The following is a 16,031-nucleotide window of genomic DNA, read 5'->3' on the forward strand; positions in this document are numbered from 1 at the left end:
TTGTTGTTTCCTGCGTCTGTAAATCCTTATTAGACGTTCGTTTGTCTTATCCACGTCCCAAAAGCCGACTCTGTCCAACCATAACATCCTGAATGTTACGGGCGCTGCCTTTTTGATTTGCTTGGTCCCGCCTTCAATCCCAGAGAGCAGCAGTACCGCAGATCGTCACTAGGAGGCGAGGAGCAACCAAGGAACCGGGATAGGGTGGTGTGTAAACGGTCGTCTCGGCTTGGTTAACTGATCCAAGCTCAGACTGGTCTCGGCTCGGCTCAGTTTAACAAGGGTAGTATAAATGGGGCTATAGTTGTTAACTATTGTAACACTGCTCTAGTTTCCCTTATGAACAGCACCCAAATTCTCTGACCTGCACTCCATCAACCACTACACAAAGAGAAAATAGTGCCTCAATTGGCAACAGTGTATGATGTAAATAGAGTGCCTAACTGCGCACAAGTGCAAAGCTAAAGAACTACAACTAAAATCTAAATGATTGTTGCAAGGAAGGAGATAAAGTTGAAATGTACCAGTTTAATAAACCATACTGGTCAGTAGTAAAACAAGGGCAATGTACGTTAACAGAGGACAGTTAACTTTCAGTATAATATAACAATAGCACTGATGCTGCCATCTTGATCCTGCTGGAGCCCCTGTCCAAGGACGCCATCCCCAAACGTTTCTGCAAACTCCGCAAACTCATGAGCTCCACAACCTACCTGGAGTGGCCCCAGGAGGAGGACAGGAGGCCAGAGTTCTGGAGGAGTCTGCGCAATGCTCTGAAAAGAGACGATGAGCTGGAGAACTGACAGATAAAGAACTGCAAAGAGAAGAGAAAGAACTTTTATCTACCATAATAGACAGTAGATCTGATTAAGACCAAGCCTGGTTGTAACTTGTGGGTTGGCACTGATTTCATATGATAACCACGTTGTATAATAAAATCAATGCAGGTCATATTTGACCTCTAATCAGGCATATATTCCCCCTTTTTTTAAGTTATTTTCATTCAGTCAGTAGATTTTTATAAACGGAAATACTGCAGTTTTTATCAAACTGAAAATTACTGAGATAAACTGTCTTATTGCATGCAGTTATCTCCACCAGGGACAGATGTTGAACCATCCTAAATAAGCTAATAGAAAATTGTTATGTCTGTCACTGCAGACCACTTACCAGCAGCTCACACTGACGTTATGGGTTTTGATCCTCATCCAGTCTCGGTTTTCCACAAACACCCACTCCCACTGCTCCTAGGGAAAAAGCGTCTGGCTGCGGAAATGGCACTGACAGGAACAGAAGTTCACGTGGTGCTTTCTGTTGCTATCCCTCATAAATGGTTAAAAAACAGCAATGTTTTTAAATTTTTTAGGGCAAAAAAAAAAATCTTAACCTTAGACGCTTAATCCTATTTAATTGCCCAAAAGCCCCTCTGTAACCCTAACTCTACCCCCATGTTTCCGTGTTTTGTTTACACTGGTTAAGCCAGCTAGTTGGTGCCATGATTTTATTTTGAAACTCACCAGAACTTTATTCTGTCCAGGGCCCGACGTTTCCTGTTTGGCTCATGAAATTCAGGAGCTTGATCCAGGAACCGCTGTGTTATATGGTTAATCTTCCTTCTTGAGGACTTTTTCACTGTTTCTGCTTCCCCTCACAAATACAACTATCTTTGTTTTGGTGACATATAATCCAAATAAAACATCCAAGCTTGTATGTGAAGAAAATGCAAGATGCGTACTTTTGCAAGGTGCTGAAGGATCGGTTTTGCCTTTTTCTTCAACTCTTTTTTCATAAAACTTTAATCTGTTCATCTCAAGCTTCACTGCACCTTCACTCCTGATCCAGTACAATTAACCAGTTTTTACAGGCCAAAACTAGTTGCACTCATACACATCTCAGAACACGGGTAAAATGGGGAACGTAGGGGTAAAATCAGACCAAACATTACGGTTCCACTTAGACCACAACTGAATGATTTCAATTTGAAAAGGACATTTAAAAAGGAGGATATGTCCCCTTTAAAGGTATACTATGCAACCGGGGTTGATTTTCCAGCGAGGCTCCCCTCAGAGGGCGAAAGTAAAAGTGCACTGTCATAAAGATGCTCAGCTGTTCTGGTTTCTCCGTCAAGCCAGGCGCGGTTGTTTTGAGCTTAGCAGACAGGCGAACGCAACGAAAAGTAAAAAAAACGGCAGCACAAAAAACGACTAACACAGTGAAAGTATGAACATCAGGGTTTCCTGCAGCGCTATCTTGGCCGCGGCCGCCGCGGTAGCGTCTCGCCAACATTCAAAAAAAATAAAATAAAAAAATAATAATAATAAAACTCGATATGCTTGCATGTTTATTTGACGTTAACACGCAGTTTTTTGTTGTTGCTTTCGCACGTGCATATAGTGAATGGCAGGGCAAAAACACATGGAGTTCTCGCCGTAAAGCAAGACCGACTCTCGCGGTCTTGCGCAAGATTCTGAGCCTGTGTGTGCGGGCCGAGAGCTCCTGCAATTACAAGTGCGGTATTTCCCCCACAGACCACCAGGGCGGCCGAGAAAACCTTTGTTTGACCTGAAATTACTCATTTAATCATCCAAAACGGTATGGAACACATTAATTAACTGAAAAATGTTGCATAGTACGCCTTTAAGACCTAAAGACTCTTTAAAAGGGATAAAAAAAATAATGATAGAACATCAAGAGCTGCAGAGAAATGCATTTTATTCCAAGTCAATATTGAAGCTGACATTGGAAGCCGGTGAAAGTTTGAAACAAAAATACAACATACCATGTATACAATGAATGCACTTGATAGAATATGTTACAAAATTGCAATGTTACAATGACAGAAGAGTTTGGCGTGGCGTACAGACCTGCAGAAACGTGCTGGACTCAGAAGCCAGTCAAACAAAACAAACCAATCATGCATTTCTGCATACAGTAACATTCTTCCAATGATTTTAAGTAACAAGAAATAATAATTTTAAATTATATTATAAATACAGTAAACTATTTCTTTAAATTTGTGTTCCCTACAGCCACAAATTTACCAACCAATTAACATACAAACCTTTATCTATTGGTATAGTTGATTTTTTATTAAAAACATACACACACACACATATATATACACATACACATACATATATATTATAATAATATAGAATATAATTATATATACAACATATTATATTATATATATATATACAACATATAGATATATATATATATATATTATATATATTATATATATATATATATATACATTATATATAGTATACACATATTAATATATATACACATACATATATATACACATACATACATATATATATATATATATATATATATATATATATATAAAATTAAAAATTGTAAACATTTGTACCTACAAATATTTACAAATAACTAACAGAAAATTCTCTAATGTAACCAGAATTCACTGTTGGTTAAGTACTGGCAATTTACCAGTTAAAAACATTTTTATGCCATTACATATTTTCAGGAAATAATATTCAGTGTAGTTCAGTTCTAAACGTTCTTCAAATTGTATTTCAGAAAAGAGCTCAAATGGTCTTACATTAGGCCCACACTATAACACAATTAGGGCTGCAGCTTTCAATTATCTTGCAATGAAATACTTTTGCAGGTAAGCCTTCCATTTTGATAAACCAAGCAGATATTTCTGTTTACACAGCCACTTTCCCACCTAATATCATTCTAAAAGGTTATTTTGTGTGAGAGAAAGTGGGAATTATAAAACTTTACTCTCATTACCATAGACGTATATAAAGAGTAGATCCCGCATGCCTCGCATCAACTTGGGGGTAAAATGACACAATCCTGTTATGTTGTTGCTTTAATTTTAATCCTTTACTTAAAAAAAGGAAAGTTCGTCTTGTTTTTTTTTTTGTTTTTTTACATAGTTTTGTGTTGTTTTTTTTGAGCGCAGAGAGAATCAAAGTCTTCATTGAGTCATGTTGACTTTAACCTGATGGGTATGTCAGTCAACAAACACTGTTTTCCAACAGATGTTTATTTACAGTATAATTTTGTATTATTGGTGTGAAAAGATAGAAGCTCATTCTGCTGGACACCTGAAAAAAATGAATGTATTTTTTGGACTATAAGGCACACCATGAATTTACGTGTCTAAGTGTGTCTTTGTCCACATATAAAGTACACCGGATTATAAGGCGCATTACATATTCTTCCCAAGTGTGTAATATCGCTCCGTCCCTCCAGGGTGACCAGATGTCCATGATTTCCGGGGACAGTCCCAGTTTTGGATGACCTGTTCCCGGCAAAAGCTGACCCCAGATATGCCCCCGATTTTAGTGTATCATGATGTATCATGAATCTTAAAACGCAACAAGATTCTGCCGCTCTCCCAACCACCCCAAGATGGTGGCCCACAACCTCGTCAATAGCAATAGGCGATAGCGGTCGATGCCGAGTCTGTCATTACACGATCTGTACTGGTAGTGCAATCTGGACCATCAGCAAACAGAATAACTTGCAGAGGACCGTTCAATGTGCTTTATTAGTTTAAAAAATTACCAGAAAAAACAATTTCCATCATTTCCTACAAAATGCTTTGGTTTACTTTATAACAAAGGTCATTATTTTGCACAAAAAATAGATTGTATTAGAAAATAAGTTGAGTGAGTGTTAGTGACTATTAATAACCTCCTGTTATTAGTAGTCTTTAGATGATAATAAATTATTACTTATATTGATCATAAAATGAGAAAATTGTATAAATAATGTATTCATTGTTAAATATGAGAGGTAATATTTTGAGTTAAATAAACTATAATTTAAGTCATTTAGCCTATTTGAACATACAAAACTATTTATACACTACATCATATTTATACACTACTCTGCACCTTCTTGTATGAGCCGATGTGACGAGCGAATTTCTCCATTGTGAGATCAATAAAGACTATCTTATCTTATATTCTATTGAAAATATTTTTAAAACAATAATATTTTTGAGATCTAAAAAAATATTTTAAAAAAAATCACAGAATTGTGGCTATGAAACCAGAATAAAGCTGCGGCCGCGGTGCATTCTGGGAAAGCAGTCGGTCCGAAGAACGCACAAGTCTGCTCTGATGCATGCTGGATAAAGAGGGTGGGGCGAGGACAACATCCGGAGACTTGGTCCGTTCTCCGTCTGGTGGTCTTGGCAATTGGAACAGTGCTGAGGCTGATGACGTGTCACGAGAACGCATACTGAGAAACGACCAGGGTCTCTACTCTTTATAATGTCTATGGCCATTACTGCTCATGGGTAATAGAGTGAGCATTGCTTACGAGTAGAATGAGGCTATACTGCCCTCTGCAGCCAACTTAGTGAACTGCATGTAATTTAATTGTCAGCCACTGGGAATGGAATACTAAGAGGCAGGCATGACATTTAGGATTGTTTTTTTTTTGGGGGTGGGTTTCATAATTGATGTAATCGAATCGTTGCAGCCCTAAATGCAAAACACTTTTATTTATAAAGCACTTCAAAAACATCTCAAGCCAAGTTAAAAACCAAAGAGAGAGAATATGTTTTAAGAGACAAGTTCTCGTTTGTGGAGGTTGCTCAGATTACTCTTAATTGCTTAAAAAAATTACAATTCTCCATATTTCTTGCTGCTGACAGCTCAGATGTTTACAACTTGCTCTTCTCTCTTATTGGCAAAATTTAAAAACTGAGCATTAACATTTTAAAATATATATCCTCCGGCACTTCCAACCTGATTCTTTCTAACAGTTGCCTATTTCCATTTTGCTTTAGATTACTCATAAACTTTTCAAATATTGTTAACAGAGGACGAGCAAACTGCATTACGCAAATCTCTGCCGACCCTGGGGAAGGTGTACCGCAATACCCTCCAGTGTGCAGCCCAATAACCTGACACTGTCCATCAATAACTGGAGCGCCTGATGACCCTTTGTGCATGTCAGAAAGGTAAGTTATTACCAGTTTTGCAATGCATCCACCCACCATTATGTTATTAATGCCTTGATTCTCAATACCTTGTTTTATTAATAATTTCTCATGTTCTTTGTATTTAGCTAATTCATCCTCCTCAGATTTTTTCCTATTTTCTTCCTCAATAATAAATGCGTATCCTAAAGTCTTCTCTCCTCCTCCAGGGTGCCCGATGATACAAATCTCACCGCTTTCCTGCAGTTGACCTAATCTCCTGAGGAGCCCTGGAGGAACTTCTACGTTCTCTGGTTGGTTTTCGACTTGGCCCACAGGTATGAGTGCAAGCACGGCATAATCAAGCTGTTCGTCGATGTCGACAAGCGTTTTCTCCACGGTAAATTGGAGCCTATTGCTTAGCTAAAAAACAACAGAGACAGATATGTGATCCAGCAGCCTTTTTCCGTCAGTGCATCCGCTGAACAGATGTGCATTTGTCAGGATGACGTTATCAAGCAGCACAAAGCCTGTTCCCTGAGAAATGTTCTCAACAACAATCAGACAAACAGATCTCGCTATTTCTACAAGCTGAACTGGAACGTCTTACGTTCCTCAGGTTTAATGCTTTCAGATCGCAGTCACCTGCAAATCTGCTCTCCACCCATTTTCTCTCATCTTGAACTCCAGATATCTCCAGAGTTTGGTCCTCACAGCCTTGCTGTTCAGATGCTTTTGGTGCACCTCCTCCAGCCTCACTCTCTACACCTGAGTTACCTCCGAGGCGCCTTTGACACCTTTCTTGTGTATTTCTTGGAGAACGTGCTTTATATGTTTTTGGAAAATGCTCGACAACCTTTTCTGTGGCCAGAGAGGCTTCCTGGACTTGTTTCAACCCGTCCTCAGCTGTCGTCCGAGCCCCCCATTGAACCCTGGGGTTTATGGAGGGTAGTTGGTGATGTTGGGGTTTGACCTGCAGATAATCCGAGTTGTAAAGCTCATTTCAGAATTCCTGATCTATAAGTGAAATCCTCAGACGTTTCAGTTTGGACTCACCAGAGAACTGCCAGCGTTGGTGTCCCTCGCTCCCAGAGGAGTGGATGTTTGAGTCTGCGGCACATTGAAGCAGTTTAGGTTTGCTGTTAAACCTCTGTGTGGTATTCAGTTAGAATATTACTGTTGTGCCTCGCAGCCAATAAGATGAATCTGAACGTTGGATGGATGACACGGTTACAGCCCTGTGTCAGACTGTAGGATGCAGTCCTAAAGGCAGAGCATCGTACAACGAACCCCTCCAGGGTACAATGTCCAGTTCCTCTTTGACCACCATTAGGGAGCATGAATGTCTGGTCTGTTCTACTTTGCAAATCTGAGGTTTTCTTGGGTCTTCACAAGAATCTTTGTTTTGCACCGTTTTATTTAGAAAAAAGATTTGGCAAAACCAATTTGGATATTTTCTTTGTTTACATTAGGGCTGAACGATTTTGGAAAACAATTCAATTGTGATTTTTTTTTTTATCTTAATACTGCGATTTAATGCAATTTTTTCCCCAGTTTAATTTATCACGTCTTTCTAAACATATTACGGCTGTACGATTTTGCCAAAAATCTAAATTGCGATATATTTCAACCATAATTGCAATTTAATTTTGACTTTTCTCTGCATTAACCACAAGCAACAACAATTGCCTGTAGACAAAGATGTTTATAAACAAGAACTATTTAAAATGAGAAATCTAACAGTTTTTATTAATCTGAATATTATTATTCAAGAGAACAGCTTTTAATTGATTTGGACATCAATCCTTGGTGAACATAAAGTGCAAAGTGCAACCAACAAGCAAGTCTATGTATTAAACTGATTAACCAGTACTTAATGCTGTGGTGAGATTCTTGAAAGTTTCTGGTAAAACAGTATGATTATATTAGGGCTGGGCAGTATGGATTAAAAAATAAATCTCCGATTTTATCATACCAAATCCGATTAATCGATTTTTTTCCTCCTTTTTGTTTCATAAAAAGAAATTAAAGAAATTATTTTAAAACCTTGCTTTTTATGTCAAGTATTTCGTCAGGGAGTTGACCTGAATTCAAAATGCAACTAAAAACAAGCTGTGAAACATGCTTGTAAAACAAGATGGCAGCCGTGCCATTATAAACAATGAAAATATAACAAAACATTTGCTGCTAGTTGTATTACACATTGAGCTAACAACAGGCTTCACTACACTTGTGAACATCAAACTAAGTTAAAAAAAAAAAGTAAATAAGTAAATGAAGTACCTCGTATTATGGTAAAAAAAGTTTCTACTTAACAATATTTTGACAATATATTTGCCTAAACATATATTCGGCATCACATGCTGTTCTCTTCATGGAAACCCAATGAGTGTATTGGCAAAATAAAATCCAGATTTTCCAAAAATGAAATCTTAAAGAATTGTAAATTCGAATTAATCGATTAAATCGATTTATCGCCCAGCCCTAGATTATATAAACTCTAAAACAAGTAATAAAATTAGATTTTCTCACTGCTGTATCTCTCTTCCCTTCCATGTGAATGTAAACCCACTTTAAACACATTACCTACAGCTAAAGGACGCTTCTTATCCATTGTTATATAGCCAAAAATTGCAGACCTCTGGGATTTGGAAATTGCGTATTTTAAATTGCGATTATATTGCAAATGAGATTAATTGTTCAGCCCTAGTTTAAATCACAAATCATACATGGTGATAGTTTCAATACTGGTCCCACTTAATAGTTAATTTATGTCTTTCCTTTACACAGGTACCAAAATTTAGCATCTAGACCTTATAAACAAATTTTTAATCCTGATTAATTTTGTTGTGTATTTTCAGGCAGAAATTACTTCTAAAGCCCTCATGGCTTAACAACTTATTTTTAGTGTTTCCTGTCTGTCAGTGTGGCAATAAAATTGGTAACTTAGTGCTAAAAAGAGCCCAACAGATTTTACTTTCACAAGCGAAGCCTTACTGGTTTCACCATGGTGCTCTGCTTGATCTATATATGCACAAAGTGAGCCAGCCCGCTCGAACCATGCAGACTCCTGTTCCCCGGATAGAACCAGCACGAGAGCCACCAAGAACCAGGACCGAGACACGGAGCCTTTCAAGCACCCCCCTCCCACCCACCACTTTCCAACCCCTCTGAGGAAAGAAAATTCAATTAAACCCACCCAACCAACTCCCACACCACGTACAAGCCCCCCCCCCCCCCCCCCCCCCCCATATGTTCCTTTATTATATCGTTTTATCATTATTGTGAAAAATGTCAATGATCATTTGGATTCATCTTGGCACCTATAAATTTCAACTAGTGGTGTCTGAAAACACCCAAAACTGTCAGTAATGTCAAGATAGATTGTTATTTTTGCTGTTTTCTCCACTGTTGGTTCATTGACAGCATCAATGAATATCAATAGATTAAAAACTATAATTAAATTCAGTTACTGTGTAGAGTTTAGTAAAAAAAAAATCACATTTAATTTCATATAAGTAGAGTTCTCATGAAACTTATTGAAATTTTGTTTTAATATGTTAAATTTTTTTAATGTTTTAAAGACAAGATTTGTGTTTATTGGACTATAATCGACATACAGTCAGCCACAGAGTTACCTGAAAAACACTGCAAGAATCTGTAAATAGTCTTTTATCATCAATTTTATTGTTATTCCAACATTAACACAATATTGTGATAAAATTTTACGTTCATATCACCAATGCCTAATCTGAATCAAAGCGTTATCCGACAATTTTTAAACCCAAGATCTGTAGATAAACAAGAGAAACAGCTGAAAAATAACCTACTGGAATACATAAAAGTACAATCATAGCATACTACAAACCATCTCAATACAAATAATATAGTCTTCTCTTATATCTCTCTCTAAAAAATCTTGATATGTTGCTCAGCCCTACCTGATCTTGCTTGAAGCATTAAATGTGGAGAAACCAAATGTTGAGTTCAGTCTCCCTACGTTTCTACTTTGCTCACTTGGTGCTTTTGAAACTGAGAAATACAAATAAATAAAAAGTTTATATGAGATAGTATTTTTACTTTTTAGCATTTTCCTACTGTTGTCTAAAACCTATGAATGGTAAAGTACCCATAAACCTTCCACCATGCATAGCAACAGCATTCTCGTTCATGTCCTGAACACAATAGGCGGAAATAACAGAATTCCTGTGGGGATTTGGATCATGGCTCAGTGGTTTTTAGGAAGAAGCCTCTTCTATGCAAACAAACCTCCTTTGGTTTGCCTGTTTGGTCTGAAACAAACTTCTTTTTTTATTTATTTTTTTTTTAATGCGGTTTACTCTCACTCTGTACTTTTGTAAGTGAACTATAACTTGTAACAAAGCCACGCTTGTTGGGGTCGTTGCTCCTATTGAACAGAAATGACTAAGGCGGGACTTTGGCACAGACCCAAACAAGGAGGGAAAATATCATGGAAATCGTGCGTGCAGCACCTCTGTTCTCTATATTTGTGCTGGTACTACAGCTGATTAATCACTCAGTGTCAAAGACAGCTTTTATTTCTAGTGTTGGAACGATGTCAGAGAATGCTCCTGCAAGTTGAGGGAAACCCACAGCATGCTAGCAGCAGAATTGCTAAGCAACAAGGTACTGCATTTACCGCTACCTCTGCTTGCTGAGTCCAAAGAGACGCATGTTTTCTGTAATTTAATCGGATCGAGGCCGGTTTCTATTCTAAACTTCTAATTTAATACTGGGCCAGTTTAAAAAAAGTCTAACATACAATATTTTTCTAGTTTTCATAAGCAACTAGAATGCAGTAGGTTCATGTGACGGAGGTAACAGCGTTGTGGGTATAGTATAGATAGTGGGATCTAAATCTTCAGAAGCTCATGAACCAGCAGCTCACCTGGAAACCTGGAGCTCCTTTTGTTTTTTTCTTGGGTGGGCTGTGGACATTTCCTGGAGCAACCTGCATAATAAACAAGTATATAAAACCACCAAGGTGTGCAGCTGTTCATTCATTTCTATGCAAGATGCAGACATTTATGTTACAAATATTAGGCACTGATGACTGAACAACCACATCTTTACTAACATTCTCTTTGTCAAAATAGGTCCTGATGTCCAATGTGTTTTCTGTTCGCTTTCTCTTCTTGGAAGACATCTTTATCTGCCGACACAATGACAAAGCTGAAGCTTAAAGTGAAATGAGGCAGTTCAAAAGAGGAAACGATGACTCACCATCTACTTCCTGGAAAACAGACTCTGGCGGTTTTAGGCCCTCTGGCTGAGACGTTCAGCAGCTTTGCAACTAAGAAATAAAATAAAGATAAACATTTGTGTTAAGGGCAATATGAGCAGATCATGAACTACTCAAAACCAGCTTTGTTTTATTTTCTAAAAGACTGTCTTAAACCGTGCGTCCTTTCACTTCTAGCAAGAATGCACAGCTTTGAGTGGCTCTTTCACATTAAATCCCAAATGATATATATTGAAGTTTATGGTTTTAAAGTGTGAAAACGTGAAAAGCCTATTGGGGTAGGAATGTTTTTGCACAACACTGCATGACTTATTTCCGTTGATCCCCTTCCAGATGCTCCAGCTCCTTGCAAAATAAATCCAGATGGCTCCAGATTATAACATGAAATCCACAGAAAGGAGAGCATCGGGGTTAGATTTACAAGCTGTTGGATTTTAACGGCCATTTAAGGCTGCATATAACTATTGCAAAATATGTTTTAACTAAAAGGAAAGTAATTCATCTAGGCCAAGGGTGTCCTCCAGTCCATGAGGGTAGGTCCCCTGCAGATTATAGATACTCTTTGCTCCAAAGTTGATCGAAGCGGCCATATTAACTCATCCGCATCCAGCCCTGTTGAGATCTGAGATCGGCAAGGCGGCGGCGGCTTGGCGAGGCGGCGGCTTGGCGAGGCGGCGGCGGTAGCGTCTCGCCAACATAAAAAAATAAAATAAATAATAATAATAATAAAACTGGATAAAGATAGCGCTACGGGAAGCTTGATGTTCATACTTTCACTGTGTTAGTCATTGTTTGTACTGCCGTTTTTTCCACTTTTCGTTGCCTTCGCCTGTCTGCTAAGCTCAAAACAACCAAAGTGCCTGGCTTGACGGAGAAACCAGAACAGCTGAGCATCTTTATGACAGTGCACTTTCACTTTCGCCCTCTGGGGGTAGCCTCGCTGGAAAATCAACCCCGGTTGCATAGTATACCTTTAAATTTTAAATATTAAACAAGTTTCCTGAGTTTAAATATTTTAAATATTAAACAGGTTTCCAGCGTTTCCTTTTTTCACCTCCGGAATATCGCCAAAATTAGAAACATTCTGTCCAGGGGTGATGCTGAAAAACTGGTCCATGCATTTGTTACTTTAAGGCTGAACTATTTTAATTCTTTACTATCAGGAAGTCCACAAAATGCAGTTCAAAGTCTTCAGCTGATCCAAAATGTTGCAGCAAGAGTTCTGATGAAAATCAACAAGAGGGATCATATTTCTCCAATTTTAGCTTCCCTTCATTGGCTTCCTGTAAATCAAGAATAGAATTTAAAATTCTTCTTCTAACGTATAAAGCCCTTAATAATCAAGCTCCATCATATATCAGAGCTCTGATTACCCCGTATGTTCCTAACAGAGCACTTCGCTCTCAGACTGCAGGTCTGCTGGTGGTTCCTAGAGTCTCTAAAAGTAGAATGGGAGGCAGATCCTTTAGCTATCAGGCTCCTCTCCTGTGGAACCAACTCCCAGTTTTGGTCCGTGAGGCAGACACCCCGTCTACTTTTAAGACTAATGTTAAAACTTTCCTTTTTGACAAAGCTTATAGTTAGAGTGGCTCATGTTACCCTGAGCTTCCTCTGTAGTTATGTTGCTATAGGCCTGCTGTGACATCATCCAGGGGAGGCAGATCAGCCACTATTATCATATAACATAGAAAGGATTCCTGGATAGAGAAAGGTGACCCCCTTTAATCAAATCACAAAACCGTCACCCATATTCCAAAGCGACGGGTTGGCACGCTTAAAAAAAAGGCATTAAGTAAAACATTGTATTTTTAAAACACAGACTCACCACAAATTGGAGAAGCAGTCACTGGATCAGTTGCGATAAAAATGGATAAAATAGGGGCCCGTATTTCCAAACTCTTTAGAAGCTCATGTTGCAGGGTCGATCTTCTCTCTATGAGAAAAAACACTAATATATCAGGATCAGCCTCTAGAACCAACCCACTTCTATCCTATAGATAGAGTGAAACAAGGCAGAATGAAAGAATCAGACGTTCTTCCAAGACGTAATGTTAATGTAACAATACCGTATAATTCACGCCATGCGACGCAGACTATTTAGGCATTGCATAGCATAAATGCGTGTGTTGTACGCACGTATTATACTTCTAGTGTACATTTATTAACTGATTAAAATGAAAAGCTAAGCGTAACTGTAAGATAAGTGCTGCTTTGCTGCATTCAGGCACTGCAACACGTTTCTTCCTTTTGTGTGGTGGTGTGTGTGCGCGCATGTTTATAAAGCGGAACATCTTTTGCCGTACACCATTTTATTTTTCATGTTGTATGCACACTTTTTGTGTAAATTTCACACTTTTCTTTAAAAAAAGACACCCCTGGAAATTTGAATGAAGACTTTTCCAGGACTTTTAAAAACTGTGCAGAAATTATTGTTGTGTATAGATGTGTGTGTGTGTGTGTGTGTGTTGGGGGGGGGGGATAAATATAAATAAATAAATAAAACTTTCTTCTTTTATAAAATATAAATCTATTCATTTATACAAATGATTATCATGTAATACAATTTGTTTCGAAGTTTAGGAGCATAAAACAAATTATTCCAGCATAAACTGGTATTTATTAACACATTTATTAAAATGCAATACCCTTTTACACCAAACTGTGCGAAAACTGAGTAAAAATTCAGACAGTCGTGGTTTATTTTAGTTGGGCAAACAGCTTCTTCGGTACAAATAAATGCACTGGGGTCTCGAAAAAGACCTGTCCAAGATGGCGGCCGCACTGCAAGAGCCATTCCCTGAGGCCAGTCAAAGTAATACCATTCATAAATTATTTCATAATGGTCAATTGCAGCTCCAAACATTTAATCACAGTTTTTAATCGCTTTTTTTGTCTTGGGGAAAGCTTCGTCTTCATGCTACCTGCTCTTACAGAGACGTGACTCAGCTTGTTGTCACTGTCATAAAACACTATGTACTCACCGGGACTTTGCAGACTTGACATTTGCAGAAAAAAGTAAAGAAATGGTGCAAAAAAGCCGACACAAACTGAAAAGACGAAGCTGGAGATGCAAAGAGACACTGTTGAGGGCATTAAACAAGTTAAACCGAGGGGGAAATGCGGCTGGCTGTGCAGCGGGTCTGCTCCTTTCGTTCTTACCGCGGATCTGAGGCGAAGGAAGGAAGGCTGTGGCGCCAAACATGCTGCATTCACGTGCAGCTGGGAAATTACCCTATCTCTCTTTGATCTGAAAAAAAGCTACAGCTAAACATCACAACTCTTGATTTCTGTATCTGGTTTCTCCCGATGTCGACGAGATCTCTCTGTCACTTTTTTTTAACTCGTTTTTTTTCCTCTTTTTTTATTGCAAAAAAAGAATAATTACAAACAGATACAACATCAAAGGGCTTTACAGAACAGAGCAATTATTTTACAATGTCAAAATCAAATCAGTGCTCAGGGGTTGCAATTCTTTAAGGGCAGTTATGATTTGAATGGCTTTGGCATTTGAACTGAACTTTAAGGATTCTATATATTAATAGAAGATAATAAAATCTGGAATTTAGGTTTTCGTAGATATTTGGAGGCGTTTCTCTGTCACTTTAGACATGTCTGTATATTAGCTACAGACGTGGTAATAAAGCGTCACAGTCTCACGTTTCCTGGTTACTTTGAACTTGATTCACAGCGAATTACAGACATCCAGGTTTGGCAAAATTGGGTCGTCAGCTCAGAATTTAACAATGTTGGGGTGTTTCGAGTGAATAACTGTAAAAAAGAAAAAAAATAGATAGTTTTCCATCCATTCATTTCGACATGTATATAAATGCAGCTTTGTTAATATAATTAATACAGCTTTATAGACATTATTGAAAGAAAGAAAGAACAAACCTATCCTATAGGATCATTATAAGTGGTTCTTCTTTCAGAGCCTATAGGATATCTAGTTTTTAGACAAAAAACAGGAATATTTTTTATGTACCCCCACCCTTCTCAGAAGAAGCCATCAGCATTGGACTATTCTCAGATTTTCTTCTCATAGGTATAACAATATTAATGCCATATAACTTCAGGGCTAATTTCTAAGGTACTTTACTCTGACTACTTCTTCTTTCCATTTTAATGATAAATTCTCATTTTTTAGGGAATATTCCAAAACTATTGGCTAAATTATCTTCTAATTCTAATTCCAGCAGACGTCTTCTCATTTACTCTGCCATGTAGTGTGTAGTCATGTCCACTTGAGAGAGCTGTTGAAAAGCCTGTTAAGCAGCAGTTTGAAGATGTGATGTAGGGTTGAGATTTATTCCAGAGGAATCTCAGATCCAGTGATAGAAATGAAAAGAATTACGTTTTTTTCTGTTTTCTTGCAGAGCTGGCTTTTACAAAAGGACATCATTTATAGGTTTTTCATGTATTTCATTAATAACCAGCCAAAACTTTTTATAATTATAAAAAAAATCATAATTACATATGACTGCTGGAGGGTTAACAGTAGGCCTACTTTCGTGGAGAGGTATGTTTACTTTTCTCACAAAAGTGAGAGGAAAGTGACCAGCTACCCTTGATCCCTTTCTATCGAAATACCAAAACACAATTGAAGCTTGTAGCATGGGTTTATTCTAGTTTCCTCGTTTATTCAAGTCTGCTTTACAAGGATTGTGTGCGTTAATGGTTAAACAATGGCAGCTGAACAACAAAAGCACCATATCTGGGATCTAAGATGAGTTTATAAAAGTTCTGATATGCACAGAGCTGCTGTCAACGTGTTATATGACTCAACAACAGCAGGTTTATGCACCATAGAAGAACATTTCACATTTCCAGTTCTATGTTTTCTCATTTATTGTG

The 16,031-nt window shown here is 37.9% G+C and overlaps 1 protein-coding gene across 6 annotated transcripts; it reads right to left on the reverse strand.

The window, feature by feature from the left end:
- Positions 1-541: 541 nt before the first annotated feature.
- LOC105923481 lies at positions 542-14,388 on the reverse strand. 6 transcript variants are annotated; one of them, XM_021314816.2, is made up of 9 exons: positions 14,162-14,388; positions 13,006-13,113; positions 11,162-11,231; positions 11,016-11,090; positions 10,827-10,889; positions 6,974-7,027; positions 6,774-6,890; positions 1,171-1,247; positions 542-814 (listed from the first exon to the last, which is right to left on the reverse strand). In XM_021314816.2, the coding sequence occupies exons 3-9, from the start codon at positions 11,162-11,164 to the stop codon at positions 694-696; spliced, it is 510 nt and encodes a 169-aa protein (XP_021170491.2). In that variant the 5' UTR covers positions 11,165-11,231; positions 13,006-13,113; positions 14,162-14,388; the 3' UTR covers positions 542-693. The 6 variants fall into 6 exon arrangements, 1 of the variants encoding a protein (XP_021170491.2); XR_002427803.2 differs by lacking the exons at positions 6,774-6,890; positions 6,974-7,027 and having other exon boundaries at positions 542-773; positions 14,162-14,382; XR_002427802.2 differs by lacking the exons at positions 542-814; positions 1,171-1,247; positions 6,774-6,890; positions 6,974-7,027 and adding exons at positions 9,571-9,708; positions 9,859-9,949 and having other exon boundaries at positions 14,162-14,382.
- Positions 14,389-16,031: the final 1,643 nt, after the last annotated feature.

The sequence above is a fragment of the Fundulus heteroclitus genome, unplaced genomic scaffold (genome assembly GCF_011125445.2).
Source record: "Fundulus heteroclitus isolate FHET01 unplaced genomic scaffold, MU-UCD_Fhet_4.1 scaffold_71, whole genome shotgun sequence".
In the NCBI taxonomy this organism is placed as follows: domain Eukaryota; kingdom Metazoa; phylum Chordata; class Actinopteri; order Cyprinodontiformes; family Fundulidae; genus Fundulus; species Fundulus heteroclitus.